Consider the following 27515-nt stretch of genomic DNA (forward strand, 5'->3'; position numbering starts at 1 on the left):
CACTGTTGTTAAGCCCTGACAGCAAACCACATCAAGGTGGAGGGTGTGTACACACATTAATCAGAAAAGTCAACACATCAATATTGCAATGTCTGAACATGCAGATAATCTCTGTTCAGGTGATGATGCAGGCCACAGGAAGCAGATACACTCTTTGCTATGCTATAAGACACCACTCCAAGGAGGGATTCTATTATTGCATCGCATTATTATGTCTCCCATACTTTGATACTGATGTTGAAGGACGCTGATATTTTCATGATGTTCTCAGCAAATATAAAATGTGAAACAATGGAGCACTTGGGTGAATTAAACAGCTTTAGAGAGTGTTCTTTGCAATTTCAAGATAACTCCCAGTTACACTATTAGTGCTCTCTCTATTAAAGCCTTTTGCCATAAAGGGGAAAAACTGATCCAAACGAATCACGGGGCTGAGCTGTTGCTCACATCTTTTCAAAACTGTCTATTGTATTATTTGGTAGCCTACAGTTTGGTAGTCATTCCAAAAGGTCAGGTAGGCTTCTATAAAACCTCGGATGGGTTATTGCTGCCGCCTGTCTGCTGTTCATTGAATATAACTTGTGGTAAAATTGGCGCAAGGTGTCGCTTTGGAGCAATAAATCAAATGTAAAATGTAAAAATCAAAAGTCCTTCTACCTATAATTCTGATAGGACTTAATTGCCGCTAACGTGATATGACAGTAGCTAAAAAAAAACAAAAACATTAATTAAATGTATTAGTAGTCACAGAGCTATGAAAAACGGTTTCCTTCATCAGACCATTTGGGATATTTCTATCTACCGAATTTAACAAATAATCAATATAAATGCTGCGTTGATCCATTAACTCCATGTATTTGCAGCCAAATAAAACCAGCAGCTCGTTTTGAAGAAAAAACGAATGGCAATCCAAAGGGAACATTCGAGACACATACAGCTGACCTTGGATCTGATTTCTACTCATCTCCTTGCTCTCTCTCTACTGGAACTGGTGGTCTCAATCAGATCCCAGGTCGGTGTCCTCTGCGCGCTTCCAGTCGGTGGCCACCACGTGTCTCTCTCCGGCCTGCCAGCGGATCATGTGGAGCAGCAACATGGCGGCGCGGTGGAGGGGGGAAGACGGGGATGTAAATGCCGGCCACAGTGGCTTTCTGGCCAGCAACACTGCCAATGAGGTACCGGTTCGCTCATTTAAGCTAACTGACATCACAACAGCTGCAAACTAGCTAGTTTCGATGTTTTAATAGGTGGCTGTTTCGCGCCGCGCGAGGCCACATGCACGCATGGCGACACGTGGCTGAAACAGGCTTGTAGTAGTACTAGGGAGGTATAGTGACCAGCGAGTTGGCTAACCTGGTCGATCAATCTGCTGTTTGACCCGTGTAGCTACGGAAACATCTTAATGTCATTACGTCTTTGTGCATGTTAAAAACAATCTCCACCGTCAAGGATTTACATGTGAACGCGGACCGGGGAGACCGGCTCATTTCCTCTGAAGCACAAGACGTTCCGATAAGGCGACACCCTCGGCACTGTCCTGCTCACTGCACCGGCCCCTTTCCTTATTTAGTTTTTTCTTAAAACAATACTCTTAACACTACGTTTCTTGTTTTTGATGCGGCAAGCTTAATTCAAAGCTTCCAGGCAGGCACAGGAATAAACTGCGTTACTGTCACCTATAAGAGCGTTTGGTTTAAATGCCTTTTAACCTTGTGGTTACAGATCGGACAGGCTGAGAGATGACGATGTGTAGGCCTATGACCCGCCTCTAGGGCCACTTGTCCCCTCAATCTGCCTCCTACTTCCTAGCACACTTCTGTCCTGATAAAACTTTGGCTAGAGGCATTTGACAGTGTCCCTGTCCATGTTTTTGAATTAAGCCACAGAGATAGTTTTTACTCTAGTACATACTGTATGTTCATGTATATCTTTTTATATCTAATCTCTTTTTTTTTTTTTATTATTGAAAACACATTAAAGAACATACAAGATTTCACAGAGAATACATTTATATAATACAATATTTAAATGTTATTAAAATAATGTGTCAAATTATTTATATAAATTAAATATATATATATATATATATATATATATATATATATATATATATATATAAGTAATTTCTTAATCAATAGGCATATATAAGAACAAAACAAAACAAAGAGGAGCAAGGACTTCAAAAATAAGGGGCATAAATCAAAAACAATAAGAAATATTTCCCCACAAGTCTTTGTTGCTATTTCATTAGCGAACACTTTTAAGCATATATGTTCAGATGTGTCTGCTGCTGTTTTTGAGTTTGGTCGAGCTGAAACGACCACACGATTATGGAATGAGCTGAGTGACAGTCGATGAATCAGCAATCAATTCATTGTTGAAGTCCCTCTTAAGGAAAAATGACTGCAATTCACTGGTTACACTTTCTCAAATGTTGTTTTTTTTGTAGTATTTAATAGTAGGAAACTAAATGTCTCCGGTTTTGAACTGTTGGTCTGACAAAACATGACATTGAAATACGTGAACTTTGACTTTCAGAAGTTGTGATCCGCATCACATCACTATTTTCTGATACGTTATAGATCAAATGATAAATCAAGTAAGTTGTCAGTTAATTGTTGCCGCCCAATATTTTTGTTTTATTTATTTAGTTTTAATAAGTTGAATGTCATTCTAATTTGAAAAAGAGATGCCTCCTCATTAATGCATTTATTCAGCGGAGCTACTTCACTGTTTTTTCACTGCTGTATTTGAAGCATTGTCAGCTCTTCCTGTTTATGCTGGGAAAGTTAATTTTGAGCGTTTTGCATCCTGTGCCTCAGCTTCTGGTCACACCCAGAGGAAGGAGCGCATTGTAAGGTTGCAGGAGGTAGTACTTAGACCAGACCAGTGTGCATTCAAATGAATTCAAACACAAGGGTGTGATGTCATATTTGGGTGTTTGTGTCTCTGCAGTTGGTCCTGAGTAGACATGACATGGGAGGCGTGGAGATGGACACACAGTCCTGCATGGATCACTCAATCCTGGCCATTTTTGAAGACTCCACTGTCGCATCAGAGGTCAGAGTTAAAGCACATCATCACATTACATTGGAAGTTTAAAAGATGCCCCTTATTATGTTGTTGACACTCTTTCTATTGACTCTCCTTCAGGGTACAACGTTGCCACTTGTTAGTAGAATATGAATTTGGCATGTAAATGAATAAATCTGGATACTGGTGCCCTCTTTTTCAGGATAAGAGTGGAGTGGAGGAAGAGAGGGAGACCCTGCTGTCTGCCCTGACCGAGATGCTGGACAGTGTGGAGGATGACGACGGGACTCCCTTTGACACCCTGCCAGACACCGAGCTCCTCACCCACCCAGAACGCAGGGACAACTCAGCGGTGGGTGCACACTCAGGAGCAATACAATTGCAGCAGTCCTTCCTGGTCACACTGTTCAAATTGAGATTTAACTGTGAGCACCTCATGACGATGCCATGAATTTGCCTGATAGCCTGATGCGCTTTACTTTGGACTTAGGTGTCACATGATGGCGTGGATAAAGATGAGCCACATGCTCTTGTGTTCTGATTTTTGTCTTTTTCTCTTCTCTTTAGGAACTCTCCCTTGCTGACAGACTTAGACCAAGATCCAGATCACCAAATGTAACATTCACAATAAAGATTGATAAAGGAAAGGAAGATGAGAGCAAAATGGAGAGAAACAGCCACCTGTTCAAACAACAAAGTCAAACAATGTTTCACTCTAAGGATAAGAAAGCAGAGGCCGAAGTCGAGATCTTCACCTCAACTTCTCTCGTCAACCTGGTGAAGCTCATGCACCCCTACTGCCTGAAGCTGCATGTGGAAGAGGAGGGGGATAAACTGAGGAACAATCGCACGTTATTCTCTCGGGAAGAGGTGTGGAAGTACGAGAGACCCAGTGAGGAGAGCGATGAAGAGATAAACGTTGTGTCTGATGATGAGGTAACTATGAAAGACACAGAGGAGGAAGAAGAGGGAGATGAAAAGAGAGATAATAACAACCTCTTAAAGAGTGCGTTGCTGAACGGAAACTCATCCAGAACTCCACCATCCAGAGAGAAGAAAAGGGTGAGCTTTGGCTCTGTTCAAGTGGTTTCATTTGATGAATCTGTGGAAAAGGGCCTGAATGAGAAAAATCGAACAAGTGGAACTGTGTCCGTTCCACTGAACTGCACCAAAGCACTCGGAAATCCTGCTGGCTCAGCACTCGAGCCCCAAACAACGTCCTCAGAAACGAACAGTGACCAGGCGGAGGTTCTGCCGCTTAAAAGTGAGACGAAGGCCAAATCACTCAGCCTCCACCAGTACAGACAGCTGCGCCAAGAGAGACGGCCCCTGGTGGAGAAACAGGGGAACTACACCACCAAGTGGCCCAGTGTTTCTGAGCCCCCGAAGGAGCTGACCCCGATCCTCTGTTCACAGGGACAAAGACAGAACAGCTGTGGACACAAGGCAGCACACCATAATCCAGACGATGGAGGAAGTGGTTCCGATCAGCTCCGTAGATCTCAGAGTCCTGCTCACAAGACCCGTTGCATCTCTGCTCCGCCCGGGCCTCACCCCTCAGACGCCAAACCATCCACTTATCTACGTCACAGCGGATTGAAGCGCCCAAGGACTGAATCCAAAACCATCTCACCTGCCAGTCTGCAGCCAGCCGCCACAGCTCATCCAAATGTTACTGTTTCTGAAAGCAAAAAAAGTCAGGTAAAGAAACCAACGCTGCTCAGTAGTGACCCCCCAAATCCTGTCCTCCTCCCCCTGCCAGTTATCCGCACAACATCCCCAACCACTGGCCACTCCTCGTCAGAGTCCAACGTGGAGTTCCTCAACAGAGACTCAGGGCTTGACAGCACCAGGCACTTTCCAGGAATCCAAAATGAATCCTCAGGCACATCTCTTCAAAGACAGTCCTCCGCCTCGGGGCCAAAGCCCGAGGCGCTGTTAGCAAACCAGGGCTCCGCCGCCCTGTTTCAGGAAATTAAAATCAAGCTTACTGAGATAGCTTCAGCTGTCTCCTCCAGACCTCCAGCACTGTGCCCGACCTCAGCACACTTCAAATCTTCCTCCGAGTGTAAGAAACCGCAGCCTCAAAGACGCAGCCCGAACCAGACCAAAGAAGCCGAGCTGGCACCAAAGACTCCTCCGTCACCAAGTCCAGATACAGGGAGGCGTCCTTCCCTCGCGCCGCACTTAGGTCAGCCGTCTGCTCCCTCGCCCGTGAGGGAGACGTTGTCAGAGGTTGGCCCCAGTGGTTTCCCTTCGAAGGAACCGCTGCCCACTCTTCCGTTTGGCTGTGAAGTGCAGAGTGCGCAAGCTGACTCAGGTAAAGCGTTGAGACATGGCCGGTAATGTGACGGATGATGTATTGAGTTCACTGTGATGATGCTAGCAATAAGACATAAGTAATAATAAATAAATAAACTTTTCGTATTTACTTCAGGAATTGAAGCGCCTGATCTGACCAGCCTGCTGGAACAGTTTGAGGAAACACAAGGTGAGTAATCAGATTACTGACAACACTGTATTGTCAGATACTGGTGCCCAGTCTCGTGTAACCTCTTTTTATTTTTCCTCCTCCAGCTAAAGAGGGGACGGTGTGTGAGGACGAGCCGGAGCCCAGACTTGCTACTTCACCTTCGTACTTGCACACGGCTCAAGGAACACAGAGCATCTCTGGGCAAGCGCTTGGACATTTACGCTCTTCAGGATCACTCAGGTCCCCAAAAACCCTCAGGAATTCACCACATCTTCAGACGTCCGAGGGCGTGGACATCCCAGAGCCCCTCGGCACTGAAATCGTCCTCCGCACTCGACTGGATTTGCCAGCGAGACGCAAAAATCCTCCACCCAAGGCCATTCAGATAATCGACCCCCGCCCTCTACCGTCCAAGAAGACACACGCTCACCTGTCGGAGCTCCCTGCTGCTCACGTGTATTCATCTGTAGCCTCCGATCACGACTACTGCGGCCCTGTAGACCACTTACTCTCAAGCGCTACTCAGCGTAGCAGAGCCCCTAAACTCCAGGATGTATCTAAAACCTCTGATGAATTGCACATGACCACCCACGACTCAAGTGCTGCTGCTGCTGAGTGCAACAAACAGACCTCCACCAGTGAGGTCAGCGCCACCATCCGAGCTGTTGAGAAATCCGCTGTGGCCGTGATGCAGCATCTCTCTGAGCGACCCAGGACCAGATCAGAGACAAGCCCGTCATCAGACAACGTTCTTTCAGACAACGGTGGCACAGAGCGAGGCTGTGGTTGTGCAGCTGAAGACACGACGGCCCCATGCAGTCTCCCCACCCCTCCGCCCAGCCCTCCTGCCAGAGGGCGGGAGGAAAGGAGATATCGGAGAAGATCGCCTCGTTCTGACTCCAGCTCCAGCTCTCGTTCCTCGTCCTCGTCCTCGTCCTCGTCGTCAACCTCCTCCAGCTCTGCATCGCCCTCTCCCAAAAGACAAAAGTAATCCTCTTCTGGTGTGTTCAGTATTGGTCTTTCTCTGTCCTTAATTCTATGTCCCTAATTCTCAATTTGTCCACCCTGCTGCAGGCACCGTCACAAGCGTTCAGAGAGCAGCTCATGTTCGTCGTCATCGCCCTCTCGCTCCATTTCCCGCTCCCCAACCCGGCGCTACAGGTGGTCTTACTCCAGATCGAGGTGCAGCAGGTCAAGATCCAGATCTTGGTCCCAGTCCAGGTCCCCGTCCAGATCCCGATCACCATCCCCGCGGGTTTGCCGTAGGCAGTGGGGAGACGTTTACAGGTCAGTTAATGCTGGAGTTTTCCATGTAGACGTTTGATAAAAGGAAAAAAAGTTTGCGTCTTTTCTATAATCTGTAATCTCAACCTCTGTCTTCCTCTCATCCCAACTCATCCTCCCGACAGCAGCAGAGAGTCCAGGAAGCTCAGGAGAGAGCATGAGATCAGGATTCAGAAACTTAAAGCTATAGTGAGTAAAAGATTACTGACATGTCAGCTGATGTGCTTGTGTTGTTTTATTTTTGGTTGAGTAATGAGTAATTCTAAAAACTCCTCTCTTATAGGATGAGCGCAGGGTGGTGTATGTCGGCCGCATCCGAAAGTCTATGACACACGACGAACTGAGGGAACGCTTCTCTCAGTTCGGAGATGTTGAATGTGTGTCGCTTCACTTTAGAGATAGAGGGTACGTTAAAAATCATACACTTATAAAATTATGTTTTATAATGTTTTTTATTGCCTTTACAGTGTTGATATGTACCATTAATCTGTGTTTATCAGTATTAAAACCCTGCACCTTTGGTTCCCGTAGTGACCACTACGGCTTTGTCACATTCTACAACATGGACGATGCTTTTGCAGCCATCGATAACGGCGGCAAACTACGGAAGCCCGATGAGCTCCCGTTTGACATCTGCTTTGGTGGAAGAAGACAGTTCTGTAATTCACACTACGCTGACCTCGGTGAGACTCAAAACCACAAAGTCAAGTACAGCACTATACCATTTAATAAAATAACCATTTTCACTTGTTTAAGTAACTGTATAACTTTTCTTTTGGCGTAACCTGTCCAAGCCCTCTAACTGTTGTTGTTTTTTTAGCAAGCTGCACCATAGAAACTGTAATATAATATCCCTGGTACAATGTGGATTTATTAATTCAATCATTGGCCAAGTTTTTATCCAAATGTAATGCAAATTTCAAACAAATTTCCAGAAAAGTGCCAAAAGAAAAAGCATTTTTAATGTGGAATTCATTGACCATAACATTGAGCCCATAAATGTCCCTCTCTCCATCAGATGCAAACAGAGATGCAGAGCAGTCTCCTGCCAAGAGCAGGTTTGAGGACCTCGACTTTGATTTGTTGCTGAAACAGGCCCAGAAAGGATTAAAGAGCTAGCAGAGCTGTGTGGGAGGACAAGAACGCCAAGTTTGATGTAGCAAAGATAGAAAGAACATTTTCTTTTCATGAACTTATGTAGCAAACTTTTGTACGTTAGAAGTTTTTTTTTCATGTTTCGACTCTAATATGCATGCAGTTGAGTTTCTGATATGTAGCACTGTTAATTTGATAACATGTTATTAGTGGAACCCACTTAAGATTTTTGTTTCATTCCATAACACTGATAAAGTTTTGTATATTTGTATATAAAAATAAAGGCTCTTAATTGTGTTTCCTGATGAACTTTAGTTTATTTGGTTTATTTTAAATCCAAAGAACCATGCCAGTGAGCCAGCATGCACAGTACCATGCGAGTGCTTTCACTATTAATGTTATTAGTTACATATGTTTGACAAGTCAAACTGTCCGCTGCCACAGTACAAGCCAGTCTAAATCTGATCTGTTGCTACTATACCGGTAGTGACCCAGAATCCTGTTTCTTTAATTAAATGGTTGCATGTTGGTGGAACAGCTGTCTAACGTCGCATTTATAATAATAATACTCTACTTCCAAATGTGACAAAATGAAAATTTCCCATAAATCACAGACTAGCTGTACTCACATGGAAACTGCACAAAGAGGAACCGTTTTTACAAGTCCACCCTCATCAACATTAACAGGTTATCTTAAACAACACTACAAACTGGCCAAATGACGACTAAATTTAGTCAGCATAACTGGCAGTTAAAATAACCACTAATTTCACTGAGCTATGAAATGCGAAGTGTTATTTTGCCTTCTCCCTTGGGTGAACGGTTCCTTGAGGCCCCAAGGACACGTACTGTCCCTTTAAGACGTTCACGCTCAAGTCATACCAGTCGTAAACAGTCTATATGGTCGTAAACAGTCAACGCGCGCCTGAACTTCAGTCATCACAAAACGATTTGTATTTTTTATTCGCTTACAGTATTTACAACTTCAGACTTTAGACCATGTTATTATCGTGCTGCGCAATGCTCCCCGGTGCTTAAAACCACCGACTGGTCTGCGCAGGCGTGAGAGGACTGCAATAAAAGTCAAATCAAATGAACGTTAAAGGCAGGTATACAAAGCTATGAGTGACAGTATCGCTGTGTCAGCGCTGGAGCTGCTGTCTGCGCAGTAGTAAATTGGAAGCACAGAGAGAGACAGCGAGGACTAAAGAGGACGCTAAACTATAACAGTAAACCATGTCGAAACCAGGCAGTGCCAGGGGCCAACCCCACACTGAGAAGAAGCGGTTCATCAGTGGAGTAGTGGAAGGTGAGCAGACCTGGGACCTGGGGCCCGAACTGGACCTCCAGAGTACGGATCCCTGTGTTGATCCAGTTTGGAGTAACGTTCCAGCTCTTCAATCCAGATGCAAACATCCAAATTAGGCTGCAAGCTAACATGATGAACTTCAGATATATTTAGTAGAAATGCAGCCAGGATATCAATCATGTATTGATCACTTCTGGTAAGGTGACATCATTTGGTGCATAACTTGATCTTTGCTTGATGCAGGTTTTTATGGGCGACCATGGACTATGGGGCAGAGAACAGAGCTGTTTAAAAGGTGTGTTCCCCCCCCCACCCAGTTTGGTGTAGTTGTTTCACACACACACATACATACAAACCACATTGAAGAAATATAAAATACATGTGAGGGTGTGGTAGAAACCAGGCTTATATGAAAAGCCACGACCAAAGGTAAAATGTAGATTTGCTTCATAGTGAGTCAGTGTGGTCGCATACTGGTGTTTAATATTTCTCCACCTTTCTGAATTTGGGTACAGGTGAAAAGGTTAACAACACTGGACAAACAATATTTAGCAAACATGAATTTGTCATCTCCTGATGCCTAGTTTCATTTTCACTTTCAAGACCTTTTAAACACACAGAACGAGCCCCTGTACTCCCAATCGTGTCTATAGCAACTGACATAATGCTTGATGTGATTGTTGACTGCTGGTTTTGGGTTCCACAGAGAACAGAAGTGGGGTTTGAACACGTACCTGTACGCCCCTAAGGATGACTACAAACACAGGATGTACTGGAGGGACCTGTACTCTGCTGAGGAGGCAGGTGAGTTTCACCCCTACACATGTCCTCCTTGTTCGTTAAATGAAATCCCAAATCTCATCTGGCTCTTGGAACAGGAGGGTGTCCTGAGGACTACCCAGTTACCAAAACCGCCAAGGACTGTCAGACAGCCTCAAGAGTAGGATAATTAACCTCTTTACTTTTTCCTCTTTGATTAGAACTGACCATTACTACCTGGGTATCGATATCTTCACCCATAGTGTCATCTGGGATAGCTTTCTGCTAGAGCTGGGCAATATTATATCTATATCGTGATATGAGACTAGATATCGTCTTAGATTTTGGATATCGTAATATGGCATAAGTGTTGTCTTTTCCTGGTTTTAAAGGCTGCATTACAGTAAAGTGATGTCATTTCTGAATTTACTAGACTGTTGTAACTGTTCTGTTATTTGCCTTTACCCACTTCGTCATTATATCCACATTACTGATGATTATTTATCAAAAATCTCATGATGGTCAAAAATATTGTGATATTTGATTTTCTCCATTTCGCCCAGCCCTACTTTCTGCTCCCTCATGCATTCATATTCCATGAAGGATATTTATAAGGTGAACATTTTAAGATAAAAAGTAATCTGTGCAAACCTGAACAGAGACCGGTGTATATGAGTGGGACCACATACTGTCAACACTTAGACTAGATTTAAGGAATAGCTGCATTAAAGTGCAACAACTGCCTAACAAAGTTCGCAGTTATAATGATAATAATATATAATAGATTTAATAAGTTTAGATTACTTTTCATTTAGACATGCAGGAAATCATCACAGGCCGGACTCGAACCATGGACCTCTGCATCGAGGCATAAGCCTCCCAGTACATGTGCGCCTGCTCTACCCACTGAGCCAACCCGGCCACAATAACCTTCATACTTATTGTGTCATAGTGAACCACACGTACAGTACGTAAAACGCGCTAATCATGAAGGACATGTTTGAATCAGGATCCTCATTTACAAACCGAACCCAAAAACATTGTAAAATACACTGTAGTTGCTTCTGCCATACCAAAGTCCCATTCTGAGTCATCATTATCTCCGCATTGTTCAGTGGAGCCTCTCCGTTGTTAGTTGGATGCGTCTTATCAGTAATGTTGCATACTGAAGGGCAGTGATGATTTGAAGTTTGACCTGTTAAAACTATCATGTCTCCAACGACTCCAAGTGCATTTCAAAACAGAAGCCCGTCATACTTGTACATTTTGCATAAATCACAGGCCTAAAGATTTTTCATGGTCCATGTCTATCAATCCAAACTGGGAACTTGTGCATCATTTACCTCCCAATAAACAGCATTTATTTAGGACATTTCTGTAACTGGGAGGACAGTATTAAAATATTTTTTTTCTTTTCTTCTCATCTCTTATTCTTTTTCCCAGAGCAACTCATCGCTCTGATATCGGCAGCTAAACAGCACGACGTCGAGTTCATCTACGCAATCTCTCCCGGCCTGGACATTACGTTCTCTAACCCCAAAGAGGTTGGCGCCCTGCAGAGGAAACTGGATCAGGTTAGGACCTGCATGCAGAGGGGAAGGGTGGAGCATGAGAATAGATCATTTAATCTCAGCTGCATATAGCTTTATGGCTCTCTGAGGTTTTGTTTTGGACACCATATTACTTTATATGAAACATACAGCAGTAAAATAGAAGCGTTTTATGCACTGCAAGTAGGTCAAAGGACAACTGAGGGCACTGACACTGCGGCAGGTAGTGGGTTTAATTCCTGGTGATATAATGTTATTATCCAATAAGGAACTTTGTCAAGAGTTGGGGAAAAACCCAATGATCTTAAAATCTCCAAAGCTGTCCTTTTCCTCCCTCAGGTGAGGCAGTTTGGCTGCAGGTCCTTCTCTTTACTGTTTGATGACATCGAGACTGAGATGTGTCCAGCTGATAAGCAGGCCTTCAGCTCCTTCGCTCACGCTCAGGTGGCCGTCACTAATGCGGTGTACCAGCACCTGGGAGACCCTGAGACCTTCCTCTTCTGTCCTACAGGTCAGGCAGTGGGGTTGCCTAAAACTGCTACTAAAAGACCAAGCATACTGCAGTTTGTTCCTTATAAAATGTTTCAAATATTATTCAGTCCCGTTGAACACAGACTGGGGAGTTTGAAGCATGCAAACACTGTGATGCTGTATCTAGGGCTGCCGCCTCTTAGTCGGTTAGTCGACTAATCGGTCGTTTTGGTCTTAGTCGACTTAGATTTCGTCAACTTAGAGTGATTTTTTTTATTTTTTTTTATGCTTCTTTCATGCTGAATGACTTATTTCCAAGAACCTTATGTGCACATCTCCGGTAATATCTAAAGTGGTGTTTGTGCATTTTTCTTTGTGGAGAAACGCAGTTTTACAGATTTGTCAATTCAGTTAACTAATCCATTAGTGGACAAAATCCTATCGACTGAGAATTTCTTCAATTGAGGACAGCCCTAGTAATGCCTCTGTTTCACAGTTTTCCGTTATTCCCGTTTGTTTACTCCCTGTAACTCCAGATTATTGTGCTGCGTTCTGTACTCCCAACGTGTCCCAGTCCTCTTACCTGCACACCGTGGGAGAGAAGCTGCTGCCTGGGATAGACATACTGTGGACTGGTAAGGCTGCACTGACCCACTCAGGATCTCACTGAACCTCCACAGAAGTAGCCAAAGGTACAGTTTAATAACGGATTTTGCACTTTCATTCCTATTCCTGTTATTTAGGTCCCAAAGTGGTATCCCACAAAATCTCTGTTGAGTCCATAGAAGAGGTGTCCTCCGTCCTGAGGAGGGCACCAGTCATCTGGGACAATATCCACGCAAACGACTATGACCCCCAAAGGCTTTTCCTAGGACCCTTTAAGGTACATTTTTACAAGACTGTATTTATATTTATAGTTCGTATACAGTAAGTTCCAGTCTGATCTGTATCCGGGAATAATTAACATGATCTTTTGCTGTTAGGATCGTCCCACTGAGCTGATTCCCAAACTGGGAGGAGTGCTCACCAATCCCAACTGTGAGTTCTACCCAAACTTTGTGGCCATCCACACCTTGGCTACATGGTGCAAAGCAACCGCAGATGGAGGACAGAGGGATGTGGAAATGAGTGAGCGTCTAGTTTTTCTTGAAATTAAATAACACTCGGTGTGCTGCCTTTTTATTTCATCATTTCGTCAGCTTTGACACATACGCAGGATATTCCAGCTCAAATTTGACTCTGCTTTTACAATACAGCAATGTAACTATTTATAATGTTTGCGGTGAATGAGTGGTTGTCTTTCTCCCACTGCCATTTATTTCAAAACACAAAATGGATCTACTACTAGATTATGTAGCTGAATTAATAATAATAACAAATAAAAAAAAACATCTAGCTCATGCAGGTTTTAAGTCTGAAAGTAGTTTTATTTGAATACAGCACTAACCCTAAACAGAGACCAGCAGCTGCTTGAGGTCTTAAATTTAGGCGCTCAGTTGCTAAGTGCATTCAAACTTCGACTATACTTGAAACCTAAAACACAGTTGGTCCAAAGGTCAACCCTGAAATCTGAGAATAGTGAAACAATCAGATAATAAAAGCTAAATGAGGATAAATAAAAGCAGAAGCCTGACATGTACATTTTATTGAAGGGTGGATTTTGTGCATTGTCCCACTGTCTCTCACCCCTTCATCACCAGGCGATGAGGAGCACGACCCCTGCTACAGCCCCAAGAAAGCCCTGACCCTGGCCCTCACTGACTGGCTGCAGGAGTTTCTGAACACCGATCAACCTGGAGGTAGCGAGTCATATACAAAACCGATTAATAATAAAGGTAAAGATGGAGTGGGTGTCGCATTAAGACAAAGTGTGTGTCATCACCCTCCTCCTCCATCCTCCAGCTCGTCTCAAGAAGGAGTCATCGGGTGAGGAGCCCATGCAGACAGATGGGGGAGAGACCCCCCATGTTCCTGGACCTGGGGAGAACCCGCTGTACACAGCCGAGCCCCTCACCCTGGATGACTTGAAGCTGCTGTCGGACCTCTTCTACCTGCCGTACGAATACGGGCCGACAGCCAGGACCATGCTGCAGGAGCTGGACTGGCTCAGGAAACACAGTTGGGCCGCCGCTGCAGAGACAGACAAGGTACTGTTGCGTGTTTTAGACTTCTTTTTTTTTTTTTTTAAAGCAGATAATGTTGTGAGTATTCTTCATCCTGTAAATTAACGCTTAAAACACTGTTTTTGTTTTGTTTCAGACTGCGGAGTGGTGCTCAAGAGCGCAGCAGTTTGACGGCATGTGCGAAGCGGTGGTGCAGATGTTTAATCGACTGTCAAACGCCCCGAACCGCTGCATTCTGTACGACCTCTACAACTACATCTGTGACATCAAGAGTGGGGTCGGTCTGGCTCGAGCCTACGTGAAAGCACTAGGTGAGAAAAATCAGAATCTTCTAATGATGATCTAAGCACACAGGCTGGTTTATAAAGGATACAGGATGTTGGGCTTTAGGCTCATCTTTAACCTCATTTATAACAAATTTGAATCCATAAAAGTTAACCTACTCACATGTTGTAATGTGTTTGCTTTCCGAAGGAGGGCAGGGTCGCCCCTCAGCCCAGCTGATGAACACCGATCCTGAACCCTGGGGCTTCAGAGGAGGCCTCTCTGGAGAGTTCCAGGTATGTTAATCAGTGCTACGCCTAAACTCGGTGACATATTTCCTAGGGCTGGGCGATAGGGAGAAAATCAAATATCACAATATTTTTGACCAAATACCTCGATATCGATACCGCAACGATATTGTAGTGTTGACTAATGGTGCTTTCACAAAATATTCACACAGTGAGATTTTTGATAAATAATCATCAGTAATATGGATATAATGAATAAGTGGGTAAAGGCAAATAATAGAACAGCTAGAACAGTCTGGTAAGTTCAGAACAGTACATCACTTTACTGTAATGCAGCCTTTAAAACCAGGAAAAGACAACACTTATGCCATATTACGATGTCCAAAATCTAAAACGATATCTAGTCTCATATCACGATATCGATATATAATATTGATATGTTGCCCAGCTCTAATATTTGGTCATTTTTCTTACAGGTCATATTAAATCCATCATTTTTTCCAACTAATCACTAGGTGTAATGAATACGAAAAGGCATCCAGCAAATATCTTCTTTTTAGTATTGTTATCTCATCAATAATCTTTCAGTTTAGGTCTACATCAATATGAATATACTGTTTATTTGTACTGGCAGAGAATGCTGCCTTGCCACGGAAACAGGGACCTGTTCAGAGAGCCTCCCATGTCGGCTGTTTACTGCATACGGCCATACTGCCCTGAGGACAAGGTTAGGGTGCCAGCTCTTCACACGTAGTGATACATTTTTGTAAAAATTCAGTAGTGATGTTACACAGTTTTGTTTTCTGTACTAGACGGAGGTGCAAAGGATTTTCAGAGAGATGCAGAGCGCAGGAGAGGGCAAAGTTCCCTTGACGATGCAGCCTCCACTCATCTGTGACGGGTAAGAAAGAGTCCAATTTCTCTCTCTCTCTGGACTGCTCGTGCTTTCATGCCTTCATCTGAGCATTCCCTCTGGCCCACCGCAGCCTGTCAGCTGGTGAGATCTCCCCTTCCCCTCAGTGTGCTCTCGTCCTGGAGGACGAGATCGGGGTGTGTGGTTACGCCCTGGCACTCACCGACGCCAAACCAGCCGCAGGCAAAATTCAGGTGATCAAATGCAACATCTAGTCGTTTTTTGTTCAGAATACGAGATGACAACAAAAATGCAATACTTGTATTTTATTTCATATCATGCCTCTAGAGGGCAGTAAGTGACTCCGTGTTTAAGGACTTCCCCTCCCTGGTTACCATGCAAGTGCTGCCCCGGGTCACTGATCCCTCTCCAGCCAAGCGCATGATTGGTCGGCTGTTGTCCTCCGTCAGGAGCAGTGGTAGGTCAAGGCCTTGCACGGTGCCTTTGATAATTCTTAAGATGTGCCACATGGAACTGGCCTGCAGCCAATTCACTAACTCAGGTTGAACCAGAACAGGCTAAATATTCTCTACAAGGTTGTTTAGTCATAGCACACCTGCCAAGCTCTGCTATATCAGTTTATTCATGCAGCTGTTGATGTTGATGTGTCCAGGCAAAGGAATTATTTTATTACTAGTGCCAGCTGAGAGTTTAAGCTTCAATATTTTATACTTTTAACAAATACAATCCAGGTAGGAAAACCCTGTTTCCCTCTCCTGGAGGACATAGGACATACAATAGTATGTAATGCGACTTCTCTACCGTTACCTGTATTGAGCAGAAAATGCGCTTCAGTTTCCAAAACTCTAAATCCACGCAAATTACTTTAACATTTAAGACCTCAAACACAGCAGTTATTAACCCGGCAGTTTTTTTTTTTTTTAAAAGATGCAAAAGTGCAATTGCAGTGGTCATACCTTGCAAATGGCACAAGCACATTTCTAAATATGCAGGCACTGCAGCTGTACAATGATAATACTGGCTGGGTCTGATTTGGGGAGCTTTGCATCACTGACGCTGCATGACTTTGTTGGTGTTTTAAGCCCCCGACGTCGTCTTCCAGGCAGCGCTGCATGGGAGGCGTTAGGGTTAGGCGAGGTGCCTTGAAGTCGGCGGTGGGGGCTTAAAACACCTTCGAGCGACTTTGTTTCAATATCGATCAATTACATTTTAAAACATAAATCCTCATTCTTTTCCCATAACTTTGAAGGTTCCAGAGGAGTGTTCTGTGAGCTGAGGCAGAGCGATCGGAGGATGATCGACTTCTACACTAAACTGGGCTCCTTCGTACCCATACAAATGGCCGGTCTACCTCAAGACATACTTGCATTGGGAACAAGCCTGTGAACAAGATCAATCACGAGGATTTTGCTCAGGTTTGAAATGTTTAGAGATAAAACTGAATAATTGCTAACTTTGCAGCATGTCAAACTTAAATCACTCCTCATTTTTGATCAGTTAATATCGTTATTTGGGTAATTTAGTAACCATAATGTCCTCCTGCAAGGTTTTAAATTAGTCAAGCAAATGCTTGATGAAATGTGTGCAACAAAGTACTGTATAATGATGGAAAATGTAATGCTACTGATTTTGTAGACATGAACATTTTAAGTGTGTAGTGATTATTTAGATGAATGTGTTTTAACCCAGCAACAATGTTGACATGTTTATACCACCTTACGTTTCTGTTTAGTTACATCTGGCAGACACATTACAAACAAAATGTATACATAACAAGACATTCAAACAAGAATATATTTTCATTATTTGTATTTTGAGAGTATACAAAATGAATATATGTATATAAATAAAATAGCTGGTGTGTCACTTGTTCTCTGGATTGAGAAACTAATGATATTTTGTTCAATAACATACACTACCGGTCAAAGGTTTGGGGTCACTTAGAAATTTCCATTCCACTATTATAGACAGAATACCAGCTGAGATCAGTTGCATTGTTTTTTTAATCAGGGCAGCAGTTTTCAGATTACATTATGTGTTTACATAATTGCAAAAGGGTTCCCCAATGTTTTCTCAGTTATCCTTTTAAAATGATATCAGATTAGTAAACAGAATGGGCCCTTGGACCATTGGATGAATGGTTGCTGATAATGGCCCATGTAGATATTGCATTAAGATCAGTCACTTCTTTCTACAACAGTCGAGAACCCTTTTGCAATTATGTAAGCACATAATGTATTCTGAAACTGCTGCCCTGGTAAAAAAAAAAAACAATTCAACTGATCTCAGCTGGTATTCTGTGTGTAATGGAAATTTGTAAGTGACCCCAAACGTTTGACGGGTAGTGTATGCGAGAAACATTTGAGGTGGACCTGCTCAGAAAAACGTATCACATGTAGTTTATCAATCAGAAGTTGAAATGAATCAAGTAACTAGATATTAAATAAATATAATTACAGAGGCTTCAGTGTGTCTGAACAGGTAAGATAAAACAAAGCAATGAGTAAGTCATATTTCAAGTAATTAAAGAACATTTGTTTCTATTCCTTAAAATATTTGATCCTGTTTGTTCCCCTGAGTGTCTGACCAGCAGAGTTTGGCTGCAGGAGAGGAGATCCACCTTATCTGATGTTTGATAGACTGACGGCTACTCATTTATACATTTAAAAAAAAAAAAAAAAAGTGTCTAATTTTAAAAGCATAAAAATTGTATTGGGTGGTGACCGGCTAGTGACACTTTCTGTGTGAGTGGTGTGCGTTGCTAGTCACAGATGGGCCGCCTAAACTGGTCCCACACAAACTGGATTGGTCAATTGTTGGGGACACTTAATTAAGTGTCCCCCCCACCCCCAAGGTTGGCGTGGCATCCTCCTGTCCTTCAACCTTCTCTTGCTCCTTAATTATCATACAATATCATTATGAAATATATAATTTTGGGTCACACATTATTGCACAATAGAACTGAATGTAATACTAAGAACTCCAAACAACAGTGTTGATACGGTCCCGTTTCTTGCTCTTCTAAACCACAGAGGACCCCTGCAGATTTTGCCTTCAGGAACGTGTTCACCTTCAGGAACGTGTTCACCTTCAGCGCTGTCCTCAAATAAACTCCAGCCCTTCAAACTTCACATCCCCTATCTTTGTCTCGGGCATCAGCACCTGACCGTCTAGCGTAAATGCAATGATGTAGGTGGCAATCCTGCCTGCATCCTCCTCAGACTTCAGGGCCAGAATAATCTGATCGTCTGTGTCTGGGACAAATTTAAATGAGGAGAAGCCGTGGGTTGGGTTGAGCGGTCCGACGTGCCGCACAGTTATGTGGCTGAAATCTGCGGCGCAGGACAGGAGGAGGTTGGTGGCACGCCGCTCGTCGGCAGCCTCTTCGTAGTGCTCATGACTGGCACGGCGAGGGAGGAAGAACCAGCGCTGGAGACGCTCGCTCCACGCTGCTGATTCATGGATGAGGTAGCCTATAGAACAAGGAGAGTTGTAGAAGGGAGAGTTGACTAAATAAAGCGTGTAAGGAATTATGGGTGTCACTTCCACTTTTCAAATAAGTTATCTTGCAATGAAACTAAATGTGGTTAGAGAAATCGTTACATCCATTTACTTCAGGGTTTTATTTATGATTGGATTAAGGAACCCCTGACATCTGAAGCCCAAACTACACCCTAGGTGCCAATGATAAGATGCGATACAGATTCAGCTATTGTATGTGGACAGGACTATTAAAGTGATGGTTCGGAGTTATTTCACCCTAGGGTCCTTTGCACCATGACCTCGAGCCAAACACCCCCCCAGAAGCTTTTTTCACCTGGGTCTAACATTGGGAGAGTTAGCGTAGAGTAGCGTTATCAGCTGAATAGCTTAGCGCAGGGGCTAACGGACCCACGTTTGTATCTCGTAAATGACCCCACTAATAATGCCCGAAATGATACCAAACGTCTAAAAGTAGTACAAATAGGTTATGTACTCATAAAACGATGGATTGGAAAGTTTGTAAGTACACCAGAAGTTTATGTAAATAAAACTTGCCTGCTGGCTTCTGCTCTCTGCTGTTGTTGTTGCTGCTGTAAGACGAGTGCTTAGGGACAGTCTACAAATTACAACACCGAAAAGAGATGCAACAAAAATATTTATTAACTTTTTTTTTTAAAGTAAGTGCTGTAGTATAACTAGCAGGAGACAAGTAATAATTGAGGTAAGTTTGGAGACATTACCTTATTTAATCATTAAATTAATAAATATTTTTGTTGTATCTCTTTTCGGTGTAGTAATTTGTAGACAGCCCTAAGCACTCGTCTAACTGCAGGTAGCAGCAGCAGCAACAGAGAGCTGAAGAGAGCAGGCAAGTGTCCATAAACTTCTGGTGTACTTACAAACTTTCCAATCCATCGTTTTATGAGAGCATAACCTATTTGTACTAGTGTAGACGTTTGGTATCATTTCGGGCATTATTAGTGGGGTCATTTACGAGATACAAACGTGGGTCCATTAGCCCCTGCGCTAAGCTATTCAGCTGATAACGCTACTCTAGCTAACTCTCCCAATGTTAGACCCAGGTGAAAAAAGCTTTTGGGGGGGTGTTTGGCTCGAGGTCATGGTGCAAAGGACCCTAGGGTGAATTACTCCGAATCATCACTTTAAGAAGAAACCCCCCAAAAATTGTCAGAACCTGGTGGCTGGATCCCCGTTGCGCTCCGCAGGGCATTGTAGAACGGCACCCAGTTCTCATGCTGCACATCACCATGGTAGCCAACAACTTTCACCCACTCTGGGTGGTTGTTGACGTATTCTCCAGAGGTCGTGGTCCACTCTTTCCCCAGGCCCCCAACATACAGGTGCTCATCCTTCACTGCCAGCCACTCTGCCTTGAACCCTGCACACAAAACAAACAAACAAACAAACGCAAAAGGCATATGAACCTGACCGCCAGCCTTTCCAAAAACAATTGTTTTTGCTGATGTTCCAACCAACTATATAGTGCACAACGCACATCAAAACATGGTTGTTTTGATGTGGGTTGTTTTAGACTTTTAGAGTGAAAAAAAAAAATTGCGCTGTTGAAGGAAATCAAAACATTCAATAAAGGTTAGAGACATTTTGCTCAGACAACCTCCATGCAGTGTTTCCTCTATGTTGATTGTGTAGTGGCGGCCCACCATGGCAAAATTTCTGCCACCACGCTATCAGAAATAGGGCTGTACAAAAAATGTAGTCGCGGTTGCCTTTTAAATTATCCTGCTGCTCACATTGCAATAGAACTATTCAGAGGTTATTGGGCCCGTCCAGTTTAACTCCACATACTGTTGTGTTGACGTAGTTTATTGTCAAAACGTTCGCTTTCTTCCGAGTCGACTATTAAATGAACAGCTCCACCAAAGACGTCACCGCGGTGCGTCCGTTCTAAGTGTAGACCTGTTGTAGATGTTAAGTGCCCTATAGTTCCTCAAAAAATACAGTTCAATCACAACTGAAAATATGCCTCATTGTGTGTGAATAAATATATTTGTGTTGCAGCGAAGTGTCCGTTCCGTTTCATACCTAAAACATTTGGCGTCGGGGCACAGGGGGTTTGCCCCCACTGCTAAAAAAAACTCCTTAAGGAAACACTGCTCCATGTATTCAATAGAGGGAGGTAAGATGTCTTTTGGAGACTGACCTTTGGAGACTGAGCCGTCACCATCGGGTAATATAACCCAGGGGACAGCCTGGTTGCCCTCGATCCTGTACACCACACCTGTACGGTCGTCCACACTGTACAGGTGACCGTTGAACGCCACCAGCTCAGACAGCTCCATACCTGCAGAACAATAAGTCAGTCAGACACAGAGGTAAAAAATACTTGAATACTAGAATCGCATTAACTGAGAATCGCAACACAAATTGAATCCACACCCATGTATGGTGAAAGAGTGTAATCGGGACAAAAGCATATCGTCCCAGCCCTAATATTTTGTGTGTGTGTGTTTGTGTGTGTACCTACCTCGTCCTTTCTCAGCGAGATGACTCTCCAGTGTGACTGTTTCAGCATCCCACTCCAACTCCAGTCGGTCAGCGCTGTCTGAAACAGTCAGGTATCCTCGTTTCATGTAGCTGAACCACGTCTGATCCTTGGAGCTACGCGACGCCGTGTCCAGATCTGCAATCACACCAATACGGTAGCGGATGCCGTGCTTTGTCTTCTCTGGCGGACTTAACGGGTATGTGTCATTGTAAGGGGTCTTCCTTCTCTGGTGGTGGGGGAGGCTTCGTGCAGTTTGTCTGTTAGCGTCCCGGAAAATGGCATCCTTGTCACCGCTGTGCTTTTGCAAACCGTGAGCCCTGTTGCGGTAGTAATCTCTGGTGGCAGTGTCTCTGTCCCCTACTGTCAGGTATAACATCAGCACTATAGCCAGCAGGGTCGCCACAGTGATCGCCCGCCATTTAGGGTGGAAGCGTGAGTCTGAGGTGGTGGCTTGTGTTATGGATGCCAAGGCCAGGGGGAGGCCTCGGACGGCAACACCAAAGGAGGTCATGGACGTATCGTCTCCATCTTCACTATCAGGCTTGGACTGGGGGTGACGACCACTATAGCCTGGGATTGAGCAGAGAGAGGCAACATCAGAACCATGATGGAGGATGTGGTACAGCACAACATGTGGAAAGCTAACAAAAACTGACAAAGAGTAAAGTGCAATTGCAAAAACTGTAAAAATGGGGAAACAAAAACTTTTCCAAGTATGCTTAAAATGTCTACACATTATTACAACATTTCTTTAGGTATTCAAGTCACATGTCAAATGTTCTAGTTATTGTTCGTGACATGGTACTGTACAGAATGAAGTGGCATTTGCAACTGCTATGTTATGTAAGAAAAAGTAAAATAGGCTGTTGTTCCTATTGTTCGTTGTTCACAACAGAGCTTTGTTGTACTGTTCGGGCAGACCGTCTAATTTGCATACTGAGTAGGTAGCCGGCCTGTCCTACTTCCTCAGGACAACAAGCATATCTAACCTTGCTCTGTTCTGATGCTAATGTAAAAATTATTGTGGCCTTGTTTGTATAATGAAACGGCACGTCACTAGTGCTGTGTGAAAAAAAAAAATGACAACTATAGTTTCTTTTGGTAATAATTTTGTGGTTTTTACTTCAACAGAAGGTTGTAGGGTTTCCTGCAGTTTTATTGCAGAAGTGGGCCATCTCGCATGAATAAAAAACAGTATCATTGAAATGAATACAATATATAACTTATAACTTTGAGGGTAGGCTGAGTCCTTGGCAGCGATCCAGGTTTGAATCCAACCCGCGGCCCTTTGCTGCATGTGGTCCCCCCCTCCCCCTTCTCCCCTTTCCTTTCTTCAAGCTATTCTGTCAAAGACCCAAAAATATTCTTTAACCTCAATTAAACAATACGCTATTATTCAGGGAATAAGCACAGAGTAGGGCTGTTGACTAAAATAACCCAATACCAAGTAGTATCAAGACAAATGGGCTCTTCAATTATTCTAAGTTTCACAAAAGGTGAAGGCTAGGGCAGGTATGCCTACAACAGACACCCTGCCCACTGAAATACAGAGGTGTGCTTGTTCCGTGAGAATAATAATAATAATAATAATAATCATAATAATAATAATAATAATAATAATTTATACTTTATTAATCCCGCAAGGGGAAATTACAATGTTTTCACTCAAGCCTGAATTACACACACATGCTCAGTACCTATACATGCACTAATGGAGAGATGTCAGAGTGAGGGGGCTGCCCATGGAAAGGCGCCCTGAGCAGTTGGGGGTTCGGTTGCCTTGCTCAAGAGCACCTTGGCAGTGCCCAGGGGGTGAACTGGCACCTCTCCAGCTACCAGTCCACCACCATACTTTGGTCCGTATGGGGACTTGAACCAGCAACCCTCCAGTTCCCAACCAAACTCCCTACTGACTGAGCAACTGCCACCAACAAGTGTGGAGAGGTGACCCCTTGACTTGTCAGTTTAAAAGATTTTCGTCAGATTTTGAAAGACTCTAGTCACCACATCCCGCACGTCATTTCCGGGTGAGTCCCAACTGCCCTGCCGGCGACTGAACAGGTCAGGTCGGCCAAAATTAACGCCGACTGACGACGGCACGGGACACACCGAACAGATTCGAGTCACTGACCTCGCCAGACTGTCTAACGGCCGATAATCGGCTAAGTGTGTCAGCGCCATTAGCTCATAGCTTTAGCGGCAGACTGTTGTACGTCCCGCTGTTGGAATCCTCGACAATACAGACACACTTTTACACCGTTTAGCTGTCAGCATTTTAACCGTTTAACCGGGACAATTTCATAGTGGTTGGTGTAAACCAGGACATTTTAGCATCCCGACAGGCTTTTGTCGGGACTCGGGACAAGCAACTTAAAATCGGGACTGTCCCGGTGAAATCGGGACTGTCCCGGTGAAATCGGGACGTCTGGTCACCCTACCCTAAGATTTATTTTATTTCACTAGGACAACGCACATTAATGAACATTTCTGTAAATGCGGCAGTGTTAGCCAGTCAGCTAATGTTCAACTGTAGTCCTAGTTGCATGCATGTCTAAGGGGACGTGAGCAAAAAAATTTGTTTTGCTGAAGACAACTTTTAGAATTAGGTCATGTTAGCTAATGCTAGCTAACGTTAGCTAGCATTAGTCTTAGCGTAATCTATTTTGAACTGATGTTTGGCAAGGCATTGTTTGGATGTGACAGTATTTGTTGCTCTAATGGAGTTGTAATGCGTTTGTAGAGAGGAAAATGCCAGGCGGAGAGGGAAAAATGCAGATTACCTGCAAGAGGGACTGAAGCAAGTAAAGAGGTAACCTGTGTGTGTGTCCTGGGGTGCAGGCCTTGGAAATTTTCCTTACAAAAGGAGTCACTGCAAGCAGATCCTTTTTGCCTCCCTTTAATCTGAATAAACCCATGTACATATTCTTGGGCAACTTTGAAAAGTGCTTTGAATGTAGGAAAACACGATAGGCTAGCCTACAACACTGGACAAATTGCCTTATCCGATCATTGAAAAATCCTAGGCTACTGAATTTGTTTCCAAGTGTGCATATGTGTGGGTGTTCTGTTTAACTTGAAGGCACATTTTTTTTTGCATTGTGTTTGTATTTTCTGTTTTAGATACTCTTACACAGCAGATGGGTACAGCTGTGCAAAAGTGGCTTTAAATGTCCTATCAAAAACAATATAATGGTGACGACTTGCAAGCAAAGCAGCAATGTCCTTATAATGAAGACCTAGATTAAAATATAGTGCAACTAATGCCTGTACTGTAGTCATTTCTCTAGCGGTCACTGTCTCCAGTATGGCCCAGGCTACATCAATATACAGCTTTCATGTGCTCACACAAAAGCCGTATATTGAAAAAGTTTCATGTGCGCACATGAAACTTTCGCGTGAGCACATGAAACTAAACTTTTTTTTTGGTAAAAAATAAATAGGACTGGACACGCTCAACTCACGTTGATACTTATAGAAAGCTTTGAAGGCTGAAGGAGCAAAGCGCCTAGCTTTGTAATTGAACCGATAAATCATCGCCATTTAGAAACCCAAAATAAATGTCACAACAGCATCAAGAAATACCAGCCTTAGAAAACACACGAGTGTAAACACAAACCAGTTGGTAGAAATATTTAACAAGAGGCTGTATGGTATTACTGAAGTGGACCACAACATTTAACATCATATCCAGCTGGTAATAATTACTTGTTTCCCCTCTGCCTCTTCAGCGACTCTCTAAACAAGTTCATGCTCCTCAACTAACATCTCTTTAACACAAACACGCATGCCAAACTGGCAAACTTTGGCCAACAAATAATGCCCTTATTGTCACTATTGTATGCGTGGCCCATATCCCCCATCCCTCTACAGCACAACCCCAAACACTGCCTTGCTGTAGGCTGTATGAAGAATTCAATTATTCACCCTTCCTTTGCCTCTTCTCCCCTGAACACGCTGGAACCGTCATGCTGTTCTCCTTCGCACGCATGCCATAATGAACTCCACGTCCCTTCAGCCCTCTGTCCCACATGAACAACTGATCTCTATCTCACCAAGTCTCCTCCTTTTCTCTCCATTACACCATCTCAAGTTTCTGCCCCACCGTGTACACTCAAGAAAGAATGCCACCGGGCTTCACTAAACATTTTATAATGATGTCAATCAGGTTGAAAACCAAACCTGTAAAAGGTGTAGCATGTCCAAGTTTAAATAAAAATGGGATTAAGAAAGAATAAAGGCCTGGTCAGCAAGAGTGTTTTGTGTGTGTGTGTGTGTGTGTGTGTGTGTGTGTGTGTGTGTGTGTGTGTGTGTGTGTGTGTGTGTCGCACTGTTTAAAGGCTTGATATGTGGCCATACTCTGGCTTTTGTAACTTCTTAACCCTAGCCTGAAAGAAAGTCAACAGAAATTGTAAAAGTTTCTTTTTTTGACAGTTAAAGATGCAACACATGCAGACAAAACCGGTAGTTGAGTAAACACTTAGGTTACCTCAACATTGGCCAGTAACGTTACAACGGTTTCAAGGCATTTTCACAACATAACCTGTTTTGACTGTACTGTTGAAACAAGCACTCCCCTACATCATTTTTTTTAGTTACACGTGCAAATTCACGGCACTTTGCCTGGTTAAACGCCTACCACTTTCCACACTAATATTGCTCCTCGTGCCATTATTATGAAACAATTGTCTATCAAATAATTTCTTTCACACATTTACAGCATCACTTATCACAAGAAGACACATCCAGTTACACATTAATAGGCTTAACGTTACTTATCAGAAAACAGACACCATATTGATAGGCTATAAATGGATTACATCAAAATTAATCCTTTGTTGGCATACATTATTCCAAAGCATTTTCTGTTGCAACATACATTAACGTTGTATCCCAGATTGATAGTTGAGATCATCGGTTATATGTGTTCAATATTTGACCAACAGGTGGTTTTGTGTGCACATGAAGCCTCGAGAAATGAACCCTTTTGTCGAACCAATTTGCTGGAAAGCTTCAATGATTAACGAAGGTTTAGCTCATCATCACCATCACTAGTTATGGCTGCAGAAACATTGAACATGGTAATTGATGAAATGCCCCGTTACCTGCATGTGTTCAGACAGCCACGAAGGCAGAGACACACGACGAGTCAGTAACAGTTAAAGCAAAACTTTAACCGGCTTCCAGAAAAGTGAACAAAACGTTAACGTTAACCCTAAAAACGTTGAACGATTTCAATCACATGAAAGTACAATGATTTAACGTCGACGTACTTCAAAATAAAAGACATGTCGGCGAGTATAGCCACAAACTGCGTATGCAAACACACCGGTTTCATTCAACGTTATCCACTTAAAAATGTTAGCCATAAAGCTAAGGTCAGCTAGCAACTTCAGCTAGCTAGCATTAACCTCTGCCATGCTAACATTAAACGTTAACGTTAGCTAGCTAGTAATACCAAAAAGCTTAGTCACCGGACTTAAGAAGCTGAACAGAGTTAAGGTTTATCAGGTAATTTCGTGACTTTTAAAACCTCAGGCTTACCTGGTGCGGAGCGTAAGCTTTGGCAATCTTCTTCTTTTTCTACTTCAAACAACGATTTGGTACATTACCGCCGCCTACTGGTATGGAGTGTGAATAGGAATAGCTAATATGTACAATATTCAATCAAATAAAAATAAATAAATAACTCCATGAATTAATTGAATCAGATGCATTTTTTCTTCCTTATATTTTTGAAAACACAGCATATGTGCTTTATTGTTTTTTTCTTTCCCACAGTAATCACATCTGCCTGTATTGTGCTTACCTTTTTTGCACACAGAGGGTCTTCAAGTCTGAACGATTGGCCATATTTGATGTAGGCCTACTGTTAGGTTAGCAATGTCTCGGCGATTAGCTTCTCCTGCCTGGAGACTGAACCAACTAAACTGATGTCATGAAAGTTCAACTCCCCACAGTGTCAAAAACTTAACTACTGGTATCCAAAATATATTCAACCACTCCTTATAACTAATACTAATTT

The 27515-nt window shown here is 43.3% G+C and overlaps 3 protein-coding genes across 7 annotated transcripts; 2 read left to right on the forward strand and 1 right to left on the reverse strand.

The window, feature by feature from the left end:
* Positions 1 to 1067: 1067 nt before the first annotated feature.
* On the forward strand, positions 1068 to 8194 carry si:dkey-93h22.8 (uncharacterized protein LOC449943 homolog). Of its 2 annotated transcripts, none has more exons than XM_039794728.1 (11): positions 1068 to 1175; positions 2956 to 3060; positions 3236 to 3385; positions 3601 to 5353; positions 5471 to 5524; positions 5611 to 6493; positions 6581 to 6793; positions 6916 to 6979; positions 7074 to 7195; positions 7322 to 7473; positions 7809 to 8194. In XM_039794728.1, the coding sequence occupies exons 1-11, from the start codon at positions 1080 to 1082 to the stop codon at positions 7907 to 7909; spliced, it is 3693 nt and encodes a 1230-aa protein (XP_039650662.1). In that variant the 5' UTR covers positions 1068 to 1079; the 3' UTR covers positions 7910 to 8194. The 2 variants fall into 2 exon arrangements, with proteins under 2 accessions (XP_039650662.1, XP_039650673.1); XM_039794739.1 differs by having other exon boundaries at positions 6919 to 6979.
* A 591-nt stretch (positions 8195 to 8785) lies between these two features.
* Positions 8786 to 17349, forward strand: ogal (O-GlcNAcase like). Of its 2 annotated transcripts, XM_039811185.1 has the most exons (17): positions 8786 to 9194; positions 9438 to 9489; positions 9901 to 9998; positions 11397 to 11527; positions 11843 to 12014; positions 12511 to 12609; positions 12718 to 12857; positions 12958 to 13102; positions 13675 to 13773; positions 13877 to 14121; positions 14234 to 14408; positions 14572 to 14657; positions 15244 to 15336; positions 15422 to 15510; positions 15596 to 15716; positions 15811 to 15940; positions 16733 to 17349. In XM_039811185.1, exons 1-17 carry the CDS (start codon positions 9122 to 9124, stop codon positions 16867 to 16869), a joined length of 2085 nt encoding a protein of 694 aa, XP_039667119.1. In that variant the 5' UTR covers positions 8786 to 9121; the 3' UTR covers positions 16870 to 17349. The 2 variants fall into 2 exon arrangements, with proteins under 2 accessions (XP_039667119.1, XP_039667126.1); XM_039811192.1 differs by lacking the exon at positions 15811 to 15940.
* A 786-nt stretch (positions 17350 to 18135) lies between these two features.
* cant1b (calcium activated nucleotidase 1b) lies at positions 18136 to 27099 on the reverse strand. Of its 3 annotated transcripts, none has more exons than XM_039815111.1 (5): positions 27035 to 27099; positions 21473 to 22063; positions 21149 to 21289; positions 20162 to 20365; positions 18136 to 18956 (listed from the first exon to the last, which is right to left on the reverse strand). In XM_039815111.1, exons 2-5 carry the CDS (start codon positions 22002 to 22004, stop codon positions 18586 to 18588), a joined length of 1248 nt encoding a protein of 415 aa, XP_039671045.1. In that variant the 5' UTR covers positions 22005 to 22063; positions 27035 to 27099; the 3' UTR covers positions 18136 to 18585. The 3 variants fall into 3 exon arrangements, with proteins under 3 accessions (XP_039671045.1, XP_039671051.1, XP_039671035.1); XM_039815117.1 differs by lacking the exon at positions 27035 to 27099 and adding an exon at positions 26596 to 26984; XM_039815101.1 differs by lacking the exon at positions 27035 to 27099 and adding an exon at positions 25418 to 25561.
* Between the last annotated feature and the right edge of the window lie 416 nt (positions 27100 to 27515).

Source organism: Perca fluviatilis, chromosome 1, assembly GCF_010015445.1.
Source record: "Perca fluviatilis chromosome 1, GENO_Pfluv_1.0, whole genome shotgun sequence".
In the NCBI taxonomy this organism is placed as follows: domain Eukaryota; kingdom Metazoa; phylum Chordata; class Actinopteri; order Perciformes; family Percidae; genus Perca; species Perca fluviatilis.